Below are 15,000 nucleotides of genomic sequence, written 5' to 3'. Positions count from 1 at the left end.
TAAAACTTATTACCGGGATCCCTGAGGCACACCGCATTTGCGGCAGTCGATCGGATGCGAGCAACGAAAGAAATTACCAGGAATGGTGTCAGATACCAGGGATGGGTCTATGGCGCATTGTCAAGTGCTAGCAGGAACAGAATTCAGCCATTCTCGCATTGAAACCAGAAGATCACATGAACATTCCTTGACGTCAGAAGCAGTATACACATCTGATACCAATAAGCAACACACCAAACACTCAGTTTACCTAAACACGGGGTTTACGGAATAAATACAGGTTACACTATAACCGGTTGCCTTGTGTAATTCATCTAGGAAATTTTGTATAATTCCGACTGAAATTTCACTGGATCGTAGATTCGTGAACTCTTCTGGGAACGGCATGTGACGTGAGTATCAGCGGTGGAAAATCTCACGAGGCTGTTTGAACTAACAAAGTGTTCCTGGCTTCTGTGAGTGTGCCTGCGACATACCAGACATGTTTACTGTCACATCGAGAGTACAGCAGTGATCCCACAATCAGTTTTAATCAGTTGCCACACGCATCCTCATCCAAGTACCTCGATCTCCGGGATTATTCTTCCTAACCATTTTCCTGGCCCACTCAAACAGGGGGTATCAGGAAGGTCAGATTCCTGAAAGCAACCACTGATTGCCCGAAATCTACTGAGACCCTTAGCTCCGCTAGAAGCTGATCAGACAGACAAACGTCCCCTCAATATGCAGTGCGTCACAGCCTTGTATCAAGCTCAGACAGCACGAGTTAGCGTTGATCAAGTTCGGACAAGATCCCCGCAATGCGCAGCGCGTGACAGCCTCGTATCGAATTCAGATAGCGCGAGGAGCAAGGTCAGACAGTGTCCCTCCAATAAAATAGCTTTAGGCCGTTGTATTTTCGCACTCGCACGCACTGACACGCTTGTTCAGAATATAGCTGTTGTGTTCCCTTCTGTAAGTCTCTCCGGCGCTAGGCACTGGATTGGGGTCGGCAACAGATCTAACAGATTGGCAAATCAGCACATATAACAGAAGGACGTCCATCTTTTGTGCGTCGACCGGACTCCTTGGATCTGACGATTGTACACGGGATTTTGGCGTTTTGAACTCAACCAAAATGGACAAGCTGGCTGAGCGCACGTAAAGCAGGACACGGGTTGCTTCATCGTGGATGTAGTATGTCGCATGGGTCGTTTACATTTTTGTTACGAATCTTCAGAGTTCGTCAGATGAGACCGATATCGTAACCCATACCCGGTCACTGGGCTGCACGGGAGTATGGAGGGTGGATCATATTGAAGACAATTATGATATCGTTGAGCCGTCTTTCCACGGTTTCGTAACACGTGGCTATTCAGCAGCTGGTGTTTGTCAGTTCCGGTACATATTCAGTAATATGTGGATGCAGCTTGCGCAATCCTGCTAGGCCGAAATTAAACAACATGCAGTGTATACTATGAAAAATTTATTCCGAGGGTGGAATGGAGTCGTAAAAGTCCATCGTCAATCATCAGGTCTTCTGGAGGATGGTGAAAAATTAAGGAGAATTAGCTGACTTATCATCCGAAGTGAGGCAACTAGCGCTACTTTTGACTTGTATGGTCATTCGATTAAACGAAATAGGCTGAAGACTCCTCGGGTGGCGAAAACTGGAAAACCTCCCTGACTATCTCGGTACGGTTAAGATTATTCACTGTTTCTAATCTCGGAGGAGAATGAAATCCAATTCAGTCCTTTTTTCCTTAGTACAAACAAACCGGCATATTTGCAGAAGGGAACGAACAGGAGGGTTCAAACGAGGATGATACTGATTCGGAAGTGAGTGCATTACTTAACAAATTATCACGGTGGAATAGGGCGGTAAGTGGCTTCAATACCGAGTCCTAATAATGATTGTCAAGTTGACATAAAAGCACTTATCGAAGGATGACCTAAAAGTAGAAGGGACAGCTGTAGTCAGATAAAGTGCGTTCGGGAGCAAGGCCGAAGGATAGTAGAAGAATCCAAGTGGGCTGACAAAATAACTAGAGCCAAATGATAGAAGTTTTTTGTAATTTATAATTTCAGGACAAGATAATCGACATTTTTGAATTGCCATAATAAGTTATTGTCTCTGGATTGTGATCAGTATATGTATGCGAAAGTGGATGTATGTATATACCATTCTTCTGTTGTTCACTTCTATGGAAAATTTTCACTTGTCTGGTGCTGTTAAAAAAAAACAAACGCAGCAAATACTCCTGTTTTACTGCGGGGCGGTAGGCATTGAGCGAATTAGGAGTAAATCTACAAATGCTAACTTCTGAAGAATGAATCTTAGGAGCAGGTCTGACGAGTTAGATGACCAAGCTGCATTTTCAGTTGACCTTTGAAGAAGTTAGCTGGTGTGACCTTGTACAGATGTAACGGTGGATGCTACTGATGAGGCATGCGAGTAGTATGTCTCCTCGTAAATCTCTTCGCGTCTGTTGAAGAGTGAGATTTATTACGAAATTTGTGGAATTGATTTGCAGCATTTGTTTACATTTGGGTGATAGTCAATGAGTATCCAGGAAAGTCTAGGAAGACGCGTTCGAGAAGAAGACAGATATTAAGTTTTTTTTATGAAAAAGGATGCATATCAGAGTTTTGCTTCTCTGTCCAATAGTCTGTACCAATTCAGTTGGTGTTTTCTAATAAATAACTCCGCAGCGAAGGCCTTCTTTCTTTCACAGGTGGTCCTAAGTTTGATGGCACATGTTGGCAAACACCGAAGATTTAATACAGGGTTATTATGTCACTACCCTTGATAACCTGAAATCAGTCGGAATGAATAGGCCAAATCTAACTAAACTGCATTTCTATTTATCTGTTTTGTAATTTCTAGCTGAGTTCAGATTGTATTCCAAAATACACTTGAGCTTACCAGTCTATGACCTACTTAGAAAAAAACAGCATACTCTGCGCCAAACGTTTTGCATCACAAAACAACTAGTGATTAACGCGTGAAGCCGAGAGATAAATAACAGTGACTGTGAACAACCAGAATAAGAACTAAGCGACCCACGTTTCTGGAGAAGATTTGAACGTTCGCTGCTGAACTGCACTGGGTGCAGTGAGATACATGGGCCTACAGATGATGCCAACATTCTCGCATTCATGTCCCTTTGATCGAATTTCGGATGCCTCCGACTGACGAAGGATGCAATTCGGTGTAGTAAATCGTGATTATTTTCTCTGCCAGCATCTACTTTTGGCTAATAAGAATGTTCATTCAATGTTTTCTGGGTTGAAACCGATGTTGCTTATGGCTCTTTTAACTGGATTTTGTTTGGTTTTCAATCTCCCTCGAGAATGCCTATGTATAACGAAGATATTCATTGGTTGGATGGTGACGGTTTTTTCGTCGAGATTGATTGTAGATGGATGTGCTTCCAGGACATACGTTGGAAAACCACTGAAACTCTCAGAAGAGGCTCTAAAGAGTGACCGAATAGTCAACTTGACAAGACTAGCTATAAGGAAATTTAACGAACAAAATGATGAGCTCTACTGGTACGCACAACGTGAAATTTCTAGTGGACGCAAATGGGTTGGTCATTGTGCTGAAAAATATAATCACTCAACGTACACAGTTACATAAGGGGGCGATTTACGAACTAGATTTGATACTACACCCAACGTATTGCATGAAAAACACCATTTTGCAGAATCCAGATGATGAAGAAGCTTGTGTACCGAAAGGGAATTCGGTAAGTTCATTGGTTGTGGTTTCTATCGAATCGCTCGCTCAATGTTTGGCAGGTGGTGGATGTCAAATTAATCTGGCTATGGTTTCAGTTGCGGGGTTTTGTGGGATAAGTTTTTGGTTCATATTCACACCATTGTCATTTAAATGGTTGTCCTCATGTTCTGATGTAATTATTCTGGTGAGTCTACACCATAGGAGGCAAGCACTGAACTTGAGTTTCGCTCTTATTAGAGCTCATCAGTGGTGTATATCCAATGGTGTGCCGGGATTTGAACTTCTGATACCTGACATGCGAGACGGGCACACCAATCACATCGTCCGAGCGTAAACACGCCGCCTGTTCAGACGTGAAAATTTGGATGCGTCCAACGTGCGTTGGTGGAGTAGTGGATTACACGTTGGTGAGCTCTAATAAGAGCGAAACCCGAGTCCAGTGCTTACCTTTGGTGTGGACTCACCAGAATAATCTGAATTTCCCAGCGAGTGGCGCAGAGTAATAAACGACTGTAAGAACATAAAGAAAGTACATAGAATTGCTAGGATGATGACGAAATTTCGAGGAACGTATGAAGTTTACCGACAAACTTTATCTTTCTCACGATAAAAGACCTCTTAGTATGTATTTCAATCAAATAGGCTGGAATTAAATAAGTAAGCGCTAGAACGGATCTTTCCGCACGAGGAACAGTGATTTCCCTGCTACGAACTGATGTGGTCAGGATAGGTCTGAGATCCATTGGGGTGCCACAGTGAAATACCGCTGCTGCTTTTTTCGAAAAATCGATAAATGGCTTTGCTTTATACGTACGAACGTTCTAGTGTGTGATTATGATTCTGAGCATCATTCGACCCGAAAAATCTGCAATTTCTCATGTAACAGCATAATGCGGGCCAATGACTAGTTATCGATTATTAGTACGAAGCAATTTTATATTTCTGACTTTCTGCTCACTACTATACATGTTATAACACACCATAATCCTAATTGAATGCGAAGTTCTGTTTGAAGATTCCAGATGAAGCAGGATGGTCAGAGGGAATCTTACCACTTTTTCTCACATCACCTTATGCCTTTACCGGTGGAGAGGAAGGCAGTATATTTTTAGTTGGAGGGCTGGGGGGAGATGGAAATGTTGTAAGTTATTATCAGTCAAGGATTTTAATGTGCTGGTCATCCTCCTCCTGTTCAAAGACAATGAACAGAGGTTTCTGTAGCTCGGAAAATGGGGAAACCAGCGGGGACAGCATTTCGATCGACTAAGTCAATGGATACAGGTGAGCTGAATCGCTTGTGAATCAAGTAACAATTACAATGTGTAGTACATTTTGAGGCCTATTTTAAGAACTTCAAGGCACAACGTGAAATTTCTAGTGGACGCAAATGGGTTGGTCATTGTGCTGAAAAATATAATCACTCAACGTACACAGTTACATAAGGGGGCGATTTACGAACTAGATTTGATACTACACCCAACGTATTGCATGAAAAACACCATTTTGCAGAATCCAGATGATGAAGAAGCTTGTGCACCGAAAGGGAATTCGGTAAGTTCATTGGTTGTGGTTTCTATCGAATCGCTCGCTCAATGTTTGGCAGGTGGTGGATGTCAAATTAATCTGGCTATGGTTTCAGTTGCGGGGTTTTGTGGGATAAGTTTTTGGTTCATATTCACACCATTGTCATTTAAATGGTTGTCCTCATGTTCTGATGTAATTATTCTGGTGAGTCTACACCATAGGAGGCAAGCACTGAACTTGAGTTTCGCTCTTATTAGAGCTCATCAGTGGTGTATATCCAATGGTGTGATTTGATTTGAACTTCTGATACCTGACATGCGAGACGGGCACACCAATCACATCGTCCGAGCGTAAACAAGCCGCCTGTTCAGACGATTTGGATGCTCCAGTGCTTACCTTTGGTGTGGACTCACCAGAATAATCTGAATTTCCCAGCGAGTGGCGCAGAGTAATAAACGACTGTAAGAACACAAAGAAAGTACATAGAATTGCTAGGATGATGACGAAATTTCGAGGAACGTATGAAGTTTACCGACAAACTTTATCTTTCTCACGATAAAAGACCTCTTAGTATGTATTTCAATCAAATAGGCTGGAATTAAATAAGTAAGCGCTAGAACGGATCTTTCCGCACGAGGAACAGTGATTTCCCCGCTACGAACTGATGTGGTCAGGATAGGTCTGAGATCCATTGGGGTGCCACAGTGAAATACCGCTGCTGCTTTTTTCGAAAAATCGATAAATGGCTTTGCTTTATACGTACGAACGTTCTAGTGTGTGATTATGATTCTGAGCATCATTCGACCCGAAAAATCTGCAATTTCTCATGTAACAGCATAATGCGGGCCAATGACTAGTTATCGATTATTAGTACGAAGCAATTTTATATTTCTGACTTTCTGCTCACTACTATACATGTTATAACACACCATAATCCTAATTGAATGCGAAGTTCTGTTTGAAGATTCCAGATGAAGCAGGATGGTCAGAGGGAATCTTACCACTTTTTCTCACATCACCTTATGCCTTTACCGGTGGAGAGGAAGGCAGTATATTTTTAGTTGGAGGGCTGGGGGGAGATGGAAATGTTGTAAGTTATTATCAGTCAAGGATTTTAATGTGCTGGTCATCCTCCTCCTGTTCAAAGACAATGAACAGAGGTTTCTGTAGCTCGGAAAATGGGGAAACCAGCGGGGACAGCATTTCGATCGACTAAGTCAATGGATACAGGTGAGCTGAATCGCTTGTGAATCAAGTAACAATTACAATGTGTAGTACATTTTGAGGCCTATTTTAAGAACTTCAAGGGGCTGTGATAAGTAAAGTGAATCGAAAGATTAACTGTACCTGGAGAGGAGGTAAGAAGCGTTTCGGATAGTCTTTGCTGGGGGATTGTAGCTGTCTTTCTAAAAGACACATTTGAGGGTAAGAATTACAATGTGTAGTACATTTTGAGGCCTATTTTAAGAACTTCAAGGGGCTGTGATAAGTAAAGTGAATCGAAAGATTAACTGTACCTGGAGAGGAGGTAAGAAGCGTTTCGGATAGTCTTTGCTGGGGGATTGTAGCTGTCTTTCTAAAAGACACATTTGAGGGTAAGAATACCAAACCAAATGGGATGGGGGGGGGTTCTTATAGGGAATGGTTTAATTCGGAATACTTGCTGCGGGGACAGATTTTGTCTCTTCTTACAGGCGTTTCATCTGATAAGGTAGTCATATTCGGCTGGGCGCTTTTTATGACCGCCTTGAGTTTGGTTCCACATCTAGTGTTTCTATCTCAGAAACGAAGTTTTCTACATAGGGGATACAGATATGCTGACTTTACAGCTGCGACATAAAAATGATAGTGGTTTACTCAAAGGTCACTGGGCTATATATGCCTAAAAGCGCAAAAGTGAATATCAGTATGTATGCGAGTGTTGGTTTTCATAAACGTGGATGCAGACTTTGTAGGTAAACAACAACAAGTGACTTGTTGAAAACCTGACTTGACGAGGGTGAGCCTCTTGAGGAGATGGAACTATTAGAAAGGTGAAGCTATTGTTTTCTGATTTAATGAGCTGACAACAGCCACGTTTCTGAAGACAGCTGGGGCATTCCAGAACGTAAATGACCAGATCTTACTCAGAGTTTCCAAAAGTCAATTGGATACTTGCTGCAAAGCTGACATAATGAAGTTGAGATTTACAGGAGACGCTTCAAGCCCGTAAATGCGTGACAGGCGAGCCACAGTTTTTTTTAATATTTCAGATGACCTCCGTCTTTCTGTGCACGCGATTTTTTGGTTTCAAAGATGCAACCAAATTATTGTGGTCAAGAGGAAATTCAATCACCTGGCGAGTGACATTAATTGGCTAGCTTTTGCCTGCTAAAATCACAGGTCTGTTGAAAGTTAACGTGAATCCATATGAAACAACATTCAGTCAATGAAGAGAAGTTGCATATATTTGCTGCAAGTCTGCCGTAAAACTCACATATAAACATTAACGCGAATGTTGCGGGTATGAGACCATGTGATGTCCCCAGCTGAGAGGGAAGATATAGAACGGCGATGAGTGCTCTACTGAATTCCTCATACATATTTCACGGGGTTCGCGCTCATGAAGTAACCGAGACGGCCATCGTTGGGAGGCAGGCCACACGTCAGTATTACTTTCAAGTCAAATTTCACAGGGTTATTTTAACTGGCATCGGTTAAGCGGTGGTTTATTTCCGGCGGCGGCTGTACATTACTTGACACATCCATAATATAAGATGTTAGAGGCATGATGGCATTCAGCCAGGAAGTGAAGGGGGACTACTTTAACCTGGCGTGAAGTAACGCACATTGATAAGCTACGAAGCAATGTACAACCGTTTCATATTGGTTACTATGGCGAGTGTAGAGTATACCGACGAATTGAATCGATGGGCTCCTAACTGGGTAAGGAACCGCAGCCAAATCAACACCAAGTGAATGTTCCAGTGCTGTGGTACTAATAGTCAAAAGGCGACATAAATAGCTATTTCATAAATAAAGCAATTCCTTATGAACCATCACTATCAGGAACCTAGATTCATCATCGTCATCATCATCATCATCCACAGCACAACTTCACTGTTTGACATCGTTGCCTCGCTGTCGTACACACATATATGTCAATCAATTTCAGTGTAAGAGCAAGAGCAATTTGTTGTCCTGCCTGCTTCAGAGTGCGAACACTAAAAGAAGCCAGATAGACTGGGCCTTGGGACTAAAATATCTGTTTCGAGGTTCCTGAGCATATCAATGCCGGGTGACGCGCAGATGTAACTGTCAAAACCGATGTAAGACGAATGGAGTCATCAGTCCCAACTGATGGACACACACGGAGAGAGTTGTTAATGGGATGAGGAGAGAGGGAGGAAAAAGTAGACAAAAAAGTAAGAACGCGTTGGCAGTTGCCTGTTTTCACTTATCCGCCCTGCTTTTTGCAGCTGACCCGGCTGATTACATCATACGAAGACCCATGTGGGATGAGATCATTATTAAGAGGACCCATATCTGGACAGGTTGGTAACTGGGACCTTCAACCAAAGCCTTTGGCCAAGAAGACTGACCCCAAAGCAGCGGTGTTCGGGGGGGAATGCAAATGCACTTCAATTTTTACAGAGCAAGTCACTGCACATGTTCCAACCCCTTACATCGAGGGCCAGGTGCCACTGACCCCAAAGCAGCGGTGTTCGGGGGGAAATGCAAGTGCACTTCAATTTTTACATAGGAAGTCACTGCACATGTTCCAACCCTAACCTCGAGGGCCAGGAGCCTGTGTTCGTCAGAACTCTTACCACTGACCAATCTGGTATGAGCTATTCTGTGAGTGCCCCACGGACACCCCGCAGTATAGCCCAAACACAAAACGTCACTCCACGCTAAGGTCCATTCTCTTTGTGATGGAACCTGGTCACATGCAAGTTGCCGGGAGGTTTTGACTGAATGTTTCTATGGCAAATCTCAAAAATATTTCGAAATATACAGAAGCCACTGAAAATTTGAAGAATGCATACGGTCGGTGGAAAACTATATTTGATGAATATTTGATGACCGATTGGTAGGCTTCAGAAACACGCTTGATTTTCACGTTTGCATTTATCCTTCCATTTTGCTCGTATCTGGGTAGTATTGCAGTGTCTATCTAAAAAAACGAACGAATACTGGTTGTTATTATTTGAATGAGAGCAGACGCGGATGTAAGCGTAATGGGGGAAAAATAAATTATGTAGGAGAACAAACAGAAGATGTTCTGTTTATCATCCGCAGTACTTTCGATACATCGACGCACACAAGATTTTCATTACTCAACTTTAAAATTCGCGAATTAAGGGAGACAGACACTCCACCGTGGTTTGTCCGCCGTAACCTCTTCATCTAAAGCATCAGGAGGCTACACGAAGCGGGAGAATTCTATTTTCAGTGTATCAAGAATAGTGTTCAAAGTTTTTCGTCTGCTGTATTTTGCTTCCTTCCCGAATATCGATAGTAGTTGAGATTATGAACAAATTTTTCTGTAAATTGAGCTACCGAAAACCCATCATTGGTTGAAGTGTGTGGTACGGTCTAGTACCTAATCTCCTTCGTGGTTTTCGATTACCACGGTGACTTGATTTCTAGCACAAAACAAAATGTCAACCGCTGGTTGCTGCGCACAACCTCTGATGCAACACCACACTGCCGTACACAAGGGCGGACTGATGATGTCGTCTCAGTTGTGATGAAACATTTGCAATCTAACTACCCATTTCAGGCGATGAATCAAAGATGACGTGTGCTGCCAGATCTATCACCATTTTCCTGGATGGTGAATTGTTGAATTCTGTTGCTCTTTCCCTGAATTTGCAATTCACGGATTCAAAAGATGGCATGTGTGTTGGCACACTGCGTTGTTTGATGCGGCACCGCTGAAGTAATCCTAGACGGATTCAGTTGCGGTAAAATATGGGGTGCATTCCGAGAGGCCTAATTAGGTTTCTCACAGAATCAAAAGCGCACTGGAACTCCTGATGATAATACATGCATGATAGTATGTGCACGGAAGAGAAAAACATTCAAAAATGTCGAACTTGCCCCCCATAATTTTGCACGAGCCTCAGACGCCTGAATCTTATAATATGTAAAAACGTGATAGGAGCGACTGACGATATGTTTTACGATCGTTGGAAGAGGTGGTAACTAGAATCATTTGATGGGAAAGTTGTTCTTGTCGTGAGAAAGAGCTACTACACATCTGACAAATTCCCCCCCTATAACTTTGTGACCAATGGGCAACTGATTGCCTACTTCAAGAGGTCAGACCCAACAGAGTATTAAAGCAGCGTTCATTTTTTACCGAGTTCATTTTTTAAAATGTATTTCCTTTTACCTTCTTGCATTTTAACTCCATGCAATAGAAGTGAATCAATTCTTCCGTTCAAACAGGTGAATGTTAGTTGTGCATTCTTAGTCTGGCAAAGAGTTTGGGACAATCATAATGTGATGATCGATACCTCCGAGTGCTTACGAGCCGAGGGGTTCGACAGTGGCACACCAGTGCGGGAAATCCATACACAACCCGAAAAATTGATCAAATCCACCAAGGCATATCAAGAGGTTATCAGAGACATCGGTGAACAACTGAAGCAGAAAAGTCAGCTGCCTCCTGATGCTCCTTATACCGAATACTTTTATATTGTGAAAAATGTAAGTGATTGGTCATACTTGAAGACTGTTAATTCATAGTCGTCCAAGAAGATGGCCATCCTGGAATACAAATGGAATCTTACCGGGTGTCTGGAAGCACAGAACGCAAACTCTAGTGAATGCTACGACAAGCTGCCCGAAGTAAGTGGTAGACCGCGTTACTATGTGAGGTACCTGAAAAATTTAGCAGCTCTCTTTATTGCAAACTGTAAACTCTACCGTAAATTATCAACTCCCTGAAAGGAATTGGTGAGGAAATACTGGTGCAGAATTCCTTTGACTTCGTTTTCTCAATAGGTTACTTAGGCTTTTGTAATGCTTATCCGTGTCTAATAATTATCACTGTGGACAGCGGAGATGCTGCTTGTGATCTTGTTAAATAGCAGGGGATTTCATAACGAACTCAATGAAACTTTGTAACGCCTATCTTCACCGGATACGGTCCCATCCTACATTTTCATGTTTTTCGTCGTAAGTTTTCGGTGTTGAGGTGCATTATTACTCCACAATAACGCTGCTCACCAAGTATTCAACGACGGTGGTGTGACTAATGGTGAGATAAATCACGAAGGGTTAACAAGATGAAAGTTGCAAAATTTTTTTCTATTCTCAGATACATTTTGGGATCCGTCAGCATTCAAAACACTCAAATTTGTCGACTGACAACGTCCACCCCGTATATAAGTTATGGAACAGTAGATAAAATAGAGTGTTTAACAGTTCACAGAATTCTGATCATTAGGTGGACCGCTTAGGGTCACACCAAGGGAACTGAATTATTCATGTCAAGAAAAGGCATGAAATAAATAGTGCAAGCTATAAACTGGAGAAAGAATTTCCATCGGGTTCAGCTAATATAAATGGGTTGGGCATATTTCTTGGACCTTAAAAAATTTATAAGAACGGATGCACGTGGACACAGAAGTTGCAGTGGGCGTCAAATCGAAACGACAATGGTCTGTACTGGTTTCGGAATGGAACTGATGAATACTTTCGAAAGGGTCACACAGGCAATTTGTACGAGTTGTGATAACTGAAATTTATTTTGGCTGGTATATATTCCCATCTGAATGCTAGCGAAAAAACCCAGTTTTATCTGAAAGGTTTCTTTATAACAAGTCCACGGCTAATCTTTTCCCTTTTGATAAATTTCTGAGTGTTCCTCACCGCCCCACCAGAATACACTGCTTACATGCTCGGCTGAATTTGATTGGCCGTACGGAAGAAATGGAAGTTGGGTGGAGTTGTTGGAGTGCGCTTTGACGCCTACTGTGTCACGTGAGGATGAACTGTACTCGATTACCCATTTAGCAATGGCGAAGGAGTTTAATACGGTAAGTCTGGTAATTACTTTGAATTGTATAAAAACTAATATGGGGCCCTAATGTCACTGCATGAGACAAAGGAAATGAGCAAACGAAAAGTTTTTAGGGCTGATAAAATGGGTTAACAATAGTGCAACCGACCCGATCTACTAATAACCCAAAACACGGATTCCAAACAATCTGTTTAGAAACCGAAATCTCTTATAACTCTCCCTGATCCACGGTTTGTGTAATCGTTGGGTAGCCAGTCACTTCCAGGGCACATGACGTAGCTTAAGCGGTCCAAAAATGATGTAGCGTCATCTCGTCGACGAAACAGTCCGCTGGTCGATCAGTTTTTGCCAAACGATGCAGGGTTCAAATACCATTCAGGTTGTCATGGAGTCGAATCTCACTTGAGTTCCCTGTGGTGTGCACTACTGGTGATCTCCAACGATAATAAAACAGCTTCAGCATAAAGTGCTGAAATGCAATACTAAGTGTGGATCAAAATTTTTCTACCTCATCACTACATTAATAGCGCTTTTCGCTGATCTAAAAAGTTCGGTTGTGTCCGTCTCGTGTGTGAATCACTTAGGCTGAGGGATCATGTCGTCTTTTGCTTGTAGACTTCACATAAGCTTTATATATTCGCTTGAAATTCTGATCAATCCTTCTCCTGGGGCTGGGATTTTGGTTTCTGGGGCCTGTCGCCATTTTTGACTTCTCTAAAGTTGAACTATCTCAGTAAAATACGTCATAATTTTATAAACTTTCTGTCTTCAGTCGTCTATTAATTAAGGAAAAATCTACCAAGCAACTTAGTGAAGTAAAGACATTGAAAACAAATCACTAAACTTTGGTATGGTAATCTACATAGACTTGTTTTGGGTCAGTCTAATGGGATTATCCGATCCCGACAGACGAATACAGATATTTTTCTTTTTGAATATATCTGCTGGATGATGGTCTATTCTAGGTAACCCACTTTTNCGATATGGGAATATGCTTCTGTCTCATTCGCCTTACATGGTGTTGAATGAAATGAAGTTTTTAACTTACTCTTGTTTGCTAATCTTCTCGGGGACAAATATTAATGAGTCGATGACAGTGATACTGTAATGCTGCATTACTTCACAAAGGTGAACCTCTTAGGGATTGCAAAAGGCGGTTAACTGCTCCAAAATATTCATTTTTCACTGGCAATAAAGGTTTTGTGTGCATTTACGAGGATGATAATTTCTAGCTGAGTTACTTTCTCAAATTATGTGAATATCTGTCATGAAATGACTCACACCGTTATTATCCATTTGTGAGACTCAGGCGTTATAGCGTGGAAAAAGGGATGATCCTTCTCATGCCTTCTTCATGCAAGGCTATGATCTAGGTTACAAGTCCTCTTGACTGCATAAGTTCACCAATAAAAGAGTCAAACAAAGCGGCCCTTAGAACTGTATTAGTGAATTCACGCACTCAAAACAGACGAATTTTATTTGTTTTTCTATAGATTACTGTTTAGTTGAAACCCATTCTAGACTGAAGAACCTGACAGAACACTATACGTTCGTTGAGTATCCTGAAGAAAATACAGAGGGAAATACACCTGTTTGCAAATCAATTTTGTTTTCACCAGAGACTCAACTGAATCTCTCGTAGAATATCATAAACGAGAAACTCAGTTGAGTCTTTCGTGAAAACCAAATTGATTTGCAAACGAGTGTATTTCTCGAAAAGCGGTCCAATTTGGGTTCAAATAGAACATAAGGTTGATGGGAACTCGGGGACTGCGCCTACCTGATGAGCCTGTGAGCCTGATGAAACCGTCGTGGGCTGTCGAAGAGTTTTCACTAACCTTGTGAGTAGTTTCATTTGTGAAAATACAGGGAGGTTGCTTTTTTCAAAGCCGCAGCTCCATTTATAGGTTTTTGATAAGGGCGGGTTTTCATTCAACCTTGAGAAGTAGACGGCGCTAGTAGTGTAGCTTTTCTGTACGGCTTTTATTCCATTCTTCTTAAGCCATAACCTGACCTGAATGTAGCTGGGCAGGCAAAGTCAGAATGCTGACAATGTGCCATATGTGTCTTCTTGCCATTCTCTTGTTCATGACAGAAATTTGGGTTTTAATCTTATAGAAGGATGTGGTGTTGTTCCCAACGTTCCATACTGTCCCATTTTTAAGCGACGAAAAAGTTGTCATTGTTTTTCTTAAGCACATACATTTATTAGTCTCAAGGCACGTTAAGGGGTGTTGGGTAAGTCTGGATTGAGCCATAAGGGCTTGCTGGTGACGAGGTAACATATTTGTTTATTCGACATTCTCTAGGGTCATTAACACGATAAATCGGTACGTGATGTAGGGTTATCAGAGGCTGTTCCATTTTTATCGACAGAGGAAGTTTGAAGTGACCAAGCTTCGTCTTGAGCCGCTTTTGAGTGTCACCAATGTTAATCTGTCGTCATTCTTTTAATCGATCGGTATAAGTATCGCCAAGATATGCGGGCGGCATATGTGGTCAAGGAGAGTTCACTGTGAGTTTAGTAGACCGAGCGGATATTGCAAACTTTGTCCGGCATAAATTGAAGTTGATCATTTCATTAACGGTCACCCTCTATACTCAGCTTTTGCCTCCATGCGTCCCACTATCTTATTTTTCTTATCTTATTTTATCTTGTTTTGGTGTTACTCAAAGTCCTGATGAAGCACGAAAGATATGTCGTTCGTCATATGGGATTTTGTCTCTTAAAAGAAAA

General features: G+C 41.9%; 2 protein-coding genes across 2 annotated transcripts in view; one reads left to right on the top strand and one right to left on the bottom strand.

Moving 5' to 3' along the window:
• Positions 1–3,256: 3,256 nt before the first annotated feature.
• Positions 3,257–15,000, top strand: part of T265_05917 (hypothetical protein) — a gene marked incomplete at both ends in the record, with an annotated part of 46,598 nt that continues 34,854 nt past the window's right edge. Inside the window, 5 exons of the mRNA XM_009171052.1 lie at positions 3,257–3,571; positions 5,159–5,275; positions 10,685–10,945; positions 10,994–11,086; positions 12,124–12,279. Of these exons, the coding sequence (XP_009169316.1) occupies positions 3,257–3,571; positions 5,159–5,275; positions 10,685–10,945; positions 10,994–11,086; positions 12,124–12,279 (942 nt within the window). The remainder of the gene's footprint in view (positions 3,572–5,158; positions 5,276–10,684; positions 10,946–10,993; positions 11,087–12,123; positions 12,280–15,000) is intronic.
• On the bottom strand, positions 8,328–13,379 carry T265_05916 (hypothetical protein; the record flags this gene model as incomplete). The annotated part of the gene is made up of 3 exons (XM_009171051.1): positions 8,328–8,483; positions 12,138–12,285; positions 13,312–13,379. 3 exons carry the CDS (start codon positions 13,377–13,379, stop codon positions 8,328–8,330), a joined length of 372 nt encoding a protein of 123 aa, XP_009169315.1.

Source organism: Opisthorchis viverrini (genome assembly GCF_000715545.1).
Source record: "Opisthorchis viverrini unplaced genomic scaffold opera_v5_115, whole genome shotgun sequence".
NCBI classification, from domain to species: Eukaryota; Metazoa; Platyhelminthes; class Trematoda; order Opisthorchiida; family Opisthorchiidae; genus Opisthorchis; species Opisthorchis viverrini.
The sequence above is the reverse complement of the archived record's forward strand: the minus strand, read 5'-3'. Positions and strand labels throughout refer to the sequence as shown.